The sequence below is a fragment of the Octopus bimaculoides genome, chromosome 2, assembly GCF_001194135.2.
Source record: "Octopus bimaculoides isolate UCB-OBI-ISO-001 chromosome 2, ASM119413v2, whole genome shotgun sequence".
NCBI classification, from domain to species: Eukaryota; Metazoa; Mollusca; class Cephalopoda; order Octopoda; family Octopodidae; genus Octopus; species Octopus bimaculoides.
In genome coordinates, this window is record NC_068982.1 from 92,241,591 (window position 1) to 92,247,770 (window position 6,180).

Consider the following 6,180-nt stretch of genomic DNA (forward strand, 5'->3'; position numbering starts at 1 on the left):
TATATATATATATATATATATATATATATATATATATATATTAAATATTATACTTTTACCAGAAGATGAATGACAGTGACTTTAAAGTTTCAGTCTGCTAGCCTTCATCCAATATTCAAGGAAGACTAGTTGACCGAAACATTTTATAAAGTATAATAAACATGTACTCTACAGAAAAGTATTGAGCAATTCTTCAGTTTAATGTTAAATTGTTTTTGTATTAGCTTGGCATAAAATCAAACATTATTTGTCGTTGACATCATAAGGATTTAGAAGCTTCAAGAGAACATAAAATACTTTTTTTGGAACAAAGCTGGTAAAGCTATGAATAATAGCCTGTAAATATTGGGTTAAGAAACTCTTTGGAGAGATTTCGAAGGCAGCCTTTGATATTTTACTACACAAAGGTTGTTTTTAATAAACAATATATCATCATTATATGTATATCAACATTATATATTCTTTTATTCTTTTACTTGTTTCAGTCATTTGACTGTGGCCATGCTGGAGCACCGCTTTAAACAGCTTTTTAGTCGAAGAAATCAACCCCAGGACTTATTCTTTGTAAGCCTAGTACTTATTCTATTGGTCACTTTTGCCAAACCGCTAAGTTACAGGGACATAAACTCCCCAACATCGGTCATCAAGCGATGGTGGGGTGACAAACACAGACACAAAGACACACATATATAGATATATATATACACACACACACATATATATATATATACATATATATATACATATATATATATACATACATACATATACACACACACACACACATATACGATGGGCTTTGGTCGGCCCGAGGCTATAGTAGAAGGCACTAACCCAAGGTGCCACACAGTGAATCTGGAACCATGTGGCACAGCCTGCTTGTGCCATATATATATATATATATATATATACACATACACGCACACAAACACATCATAATGGGTGTTATGTCCATCTGTCTGTCTGTCCGTCTGTTCCCTCTTCATGGTCAAACGGCTGGACCAATGGTCATGATGTCTTTTGGGGATTATGAAGGAGGTAATCAGGAAGGTTTTTAGCGAAAAAATGTTAAAAAAGTATGATTATTTAGTGGATATTAGTTTTGCATTAATAAATCACCTTTGTCTTTTTGGTTTTTTTTTGGTTTTTTTATGTTAAAATTCCGGTGACGAGGATTAACTCTGGATTTCCCCCGTATAGTTCGTGAATTTAGAGGATTTAGATTTGCGATACTATCCCTTTATTGCCCATCGTAGATGGGCAGATTTGCTATCTTACTATAATGGACATAATGTCTGTTCCCTTTTCACAGCCAGACGTTTAGATCAACGGTTACGATATTTTGGGGGATTACAAAGACAGTCACCAGGAAGGTTTTTAGCACTAAAGAATCAGAAAATATGATTATTTCGTGGATATCTATTTTTGAATTGATAAACAACCTTTGCATTTTTATTAAAAATTCACTGACCATGAGTAAGTCTGGATTTTCATCATATAGTCCATGGCCCCATCGTAGATATGAAGGGGATCATGAGGACGGTTAATAGCAAAAATAAAATGAAAAAAAGTGTGTGTGATTATTTAGTGGATTCGAAATGGCTAATCGAAGCCACTGTTGTTTATGTCTCAGTTTTGTCAATCAAAATAACCCATGATACCAGAACATCCTGACATTATTTGCATAGAACAGTGAGAGGTAAGTCTTAGTTTGATTTTTTGCAACTCCAAAGATTCCGCTCATGCATTCGCAGCAAACAAGACACAGGGCCAGACTTTAGATCATGTAGCTGTACTTTTACCCACTCCAATGTTTACACATGGACAGTTATATGTCACTATGAGTAGAGCAACGGACTCCAGTTATTTGAAAATTAGTGTCGATCAAACGGAAAATATCATCTACAAAGAAGTTTTGTAATCATATTGGTATTATCGAACGGAATACAATTCATAATTTAAATAAGGAAATTTGTGAACTTTAAATGTATAAGAGTATAAATAAGCTTAAAATAGTGTAAACAACTAAAATAAAAGTATATCTATCAAGTCCATTTACACATTTCTCAATACATACTGCTGTTATGACTTCCCTCCCTCATTTTATGCCTCCATTTTATTGTAGATGGGTAGATTTGCTAGTATATATAATAATGATGATGGTATATTGTTTATTAGAATAACAATCTGTTTAGAACACAAGAATAAGTTTGTATACACAGCTGTAATATTTAGAGGTTGATAGGTAACATGTCTACATACAGTTTTGAGTGAATTAAGTAGACAGAAACTGTGAAGAAGCTCATTATGTGCATGTGTTGTTTGTCCCGCCACCACCACCACTTGACTTGTTTGTGTCCCCCATAACCTAGCACTTCAGCAAAGAGACCAATAGAATAAGTACCAGGTTTGAAAAGAAGTACTGGGGTTCATTTGTGTGACTAAAACCCCTTCAGCATGGCCACAGTTCAATGACTGAAGCAATAAAAGATAAAAGATGAACTGTTGATATTGTTTTTAATATTCAAAATGTATGACTATTTGTTGCATTTTTTTATATTTCAACAATGTATATTCATTCTTCCATGTATTCATTTTTTTTCTTTTTCCTTCATCAGACGCTGATCTAGTTAAAGAGAATAATATGCTGAAAGAACTGAAGCTTTGTAAAATCTGTTTAGATGAAGAATTGAGTGTGGTATTTTTACCATGTGGCCATTTGGTCAGTTGTGCATCATGTGCACCTGCTCTCAGTAACTGTCCTGTGTGTCGACAAAAGGTTCATGGAATGGTTAAGACATTTTTCTGAGGTATGACTAGATATTTATTGCTGATGGTTGCACATATTTCTGATGCAAATCTCTCCTAATTTGATGAAAAAAAAAGTACAGAACTTCATTATATAGAGAATATATCCTCTATTGAAAACTTTTCAAGAAATTTCTGCTTACTCATTCTCAATAAAACTATGTACAATTACTTTTTTTGTAAAGTTTATGACATATTTAATTCACCAACCATATTTTGTATTAGAAAGTTTTAACATTTGTTTACTGCTCTCTAAATCTGTACACACTAACTTGAATGATTATTTTTTTAATTATTTTTTCAACTTGATCTCATATGGGAGAAAATTTTCATCATGCATTGAATTAAGGAGTAGTTTATGTTGAATTTTCTTCTGATAAACATTTTTTTTTTTTTTTTTGTGTGTGGTTTAAATATTCTAAACAACCTTTCTCCCTCTGTCTATGTATAATACATAACCTAGAAGCTATCAAATCTTTAACTGCCATTTCATATGTGACCACGTCAGTTTTTTGTTTTTTTTTTCTTAATATTTCTTAATCTCATTGCTAATTGAAACCTTACTGAATTTTGGTATTATTGAACAAGAGACACAAGTTACTCAACAATTAACTATGATTAGCATATTTTCAGACATTTGCAAGCATTTTGTTTGACTAAGAAAACAGTGTTCTCATCTATCTTTAGTTGCTTTCAGCCAAAACTCCATAAGATCCACTGATAAGAACAATTAAATATGACTCCCAAACAGTTTCCAATTACATAAATATAATTGTAATTACCATTATTTATTATCATAATTATTGAGGTCGGTGGATGGCAGAATCTATGGAGTGACAGATTAAATGCCTTGCAATATTTAGTACTACACCTCTTATGTTCTAAATTCAAATCCTATCAAGGTTTACTTTGCCTTTCATCCTTCCAGGGTCAATAAAATAAGTACCAGTTATCTATTGGAGTTGACTAAATCAATATATTCTCCTGCTCCAAAATGTGTGGTCTTGTGCCTATGTTAGAATTTATTTTATTTATTTATTTATTTATTCATCCATTCATGCATTTTATTGACTCCCGAAAGGATAAAAGAAAAAGTTCCTCTGCTAAAGTCAACTTGGTCTTTCATCCATTCAGGGTTGATAAAAATAAAAGTACCAGCCTAATACTGGTGTCAATGATATTAATTAATCTCCTTTCTTCAAAATTGTTGGCCTTGTGCCTAAATCAGAAGCTATTATTATTATTATTATTATTGAGCGATACAACAGACAAGACAATATTGAATTCTTGGCTTAGAGTCATGAGTTCATATCTTTGTACACATTTATGTTGTATCTTTAGGCAAGACACTTAACTCAACTTGCCTTCTAAATTTGCTAAATCTAATTTAGAAAATTACTTTTATTCTATCATCACTATCATCCTTATTAGTTTTTTTTTTTTTTTCTTTCTGTTATTAAAAATATCTATTGAGCCTATTTATTTCAGCAATTGAAGCATTAAGTGCAACCAACAGAAATATTTCTAGTTTTAAATTATTGAAAACAAACTTCTTAAATAGGTAAGCAAATTCTCAGTTTTAAAGCTATACAGATTTTAAAGCTTTCAAACCACATTAAACAAGAGGCTGTGTTGTCTACTGAAGAATTCTGCAGAATTGGGAATGATTTTTTTTTTTGTTTTGAATATTTTTATTTCACTCATCTGCTTCCCTTCAGTTATCTTGATAACTCTGAAATGTTAGAAAAATGAAATTAGGGTAGTGTTGTGGAAGTTTCCGATAAATTACACAGATTTTTGTTGAAGACAATATTCTACAAAATATTCTCAACTAATATAGGTGTATGTGTGAATGTGTTTATAAACTCATGCTTACATCAGCATCTCTGTTTTAATATCTTTCTTTCTTCAAATGCTTTGATTGGGTTGATTGGTTTCAGAGATATTTTGCTTCCAACCCCATATATTTAATTAGCATTCACTATTTCATGCCTTATTTAGTCAAATCTGCCTTTTTCGGTTACAGTTCCAAACACCTATCTACAGCTACAGCTTACTTGCTCAATTTTCTCTATCCATTTCTTCTATGGATTTCTATTTTATCTAGCATTCTTAATTTCAGTTATTTGCTTGTATATTATCCTACTTGGCAAAATAATATTTCTAATATAAATATTATACAACCAACTTTGTTGGTCATCAGAATGGACAAATGCAATATGTTTCATAGTTTCATAACTATAGTACCTTAACTGTTTGCCCTCTAATTAGCAAGAATTATATCTCTTAACTTATCTATTATTTTAAATGCTAATTAGGTTTTTCAAATGAATCGATTATGCTATCAATTTGTTAATCTATTTTAAGCATTTGATGTTGGAGTCAGCTGTACCATTAATATCATCATTTTCACTAAATACTCTCTAGACTTATTTTACATTTCTGTGCTAGGTTGCTCTCTTCTCTTTCTACTGATATATCAGTAATTAATTACTGCCTTAATTTTTGTAGTTTGATCTCAGGACATGTGTAGTCTTATGCAATGTTTCTAAGCTACTAACTTACAGGTTTTGATAGCAAACCTATTCATTCATATGTAGTATCTATATAGGTTTTCTCTCCTAAACTCAGGTGAATAAATTAATTTAATACTGAGCTTCAGTAAATGATCATGTGACATGAGTCTGTGTAAAACAGTCTAGTACTCTGAAAGACTTTTTGCATTTATCAGTTTTTCAGATGTCATCCTTTCTCATTTAATATTCACACTTCTCACCAAATGCAAAATACAACTATTCTATAATAGTTTAACTCATAAAAAAGGGTGAGACTGTCATCCCACTTATTCCCAATAAAGAAAATACAGAAACATAAATTTCAATTTAAAATTTACATATTTTGGCTATACTCACCACAGGTCCTTACAAATGACAGCTTTCTTGCACCATTTCCATCTTAATAAGCAATGACAGGGTTGTTGTTAATCACTGATAATACAGGATCTTACTTCAGCAAGATATCTACAGTTTGGTGACCAACGTTATCAAAAGTCATTGAGATGTCATCTGTTTCTTGATGTTGCTTGATGAATTATCATGTTTGTTTTTTTTTCAATGCTGTTACATTACATAGTTATGATAATTAATAATTATTTTGGTAAAATCTACCAGCAATTTTGTTTTCTCTTACTCAGTTACAGATCATTCATTTCATAAATTTACCATATCATTATAATACAGAGTCTTTGAATACTTTACTGCTTTATCATTTACCCTATCAGCTATGATGACAATCTACTCTAAAAGATCAAAAGTTCAATTTCACATTCCAGAAGTACAGATGCCAATTTGGTAGCAAGATCTTCTGCACACT

The 6,180-nt window shown here is 31.3% G+C and overlaps 1 protein-coding gene across 4 annotated transcripts in view; it reads left to right on the top strand.

The window, feature by feature from the left end:
* LOC106872167 (putative inhibitor of apoptosis) overlaps window positions 1–2,979 on the top strand; it is a 39,924-nt gene extending 36,945 nt beyond the window's left edge. For 3 of the 4 annotated variants that reach the window (XM_014919062.2, XM_014919069.2, XM_014919054.2), the window contains one exon: window positions 2,619–2,979. In XM_014919062.2, coding sequence (XP_014774548.1) covers window positions 2,619–2,809 — 191 coding nt within the window. In that variant the 3' untranslated portion in view covers window positions 2,810–2,979. Of the gene's footprint in view, window positions 1–485; window positions 565–2,618 lie in introns of those variants that run through there. The other variant, XM_052978447.1, reaches the window with a different exon arrangement.
* Window positions 2,980–6,180: the final 3,201 nt, after the last annotated feature.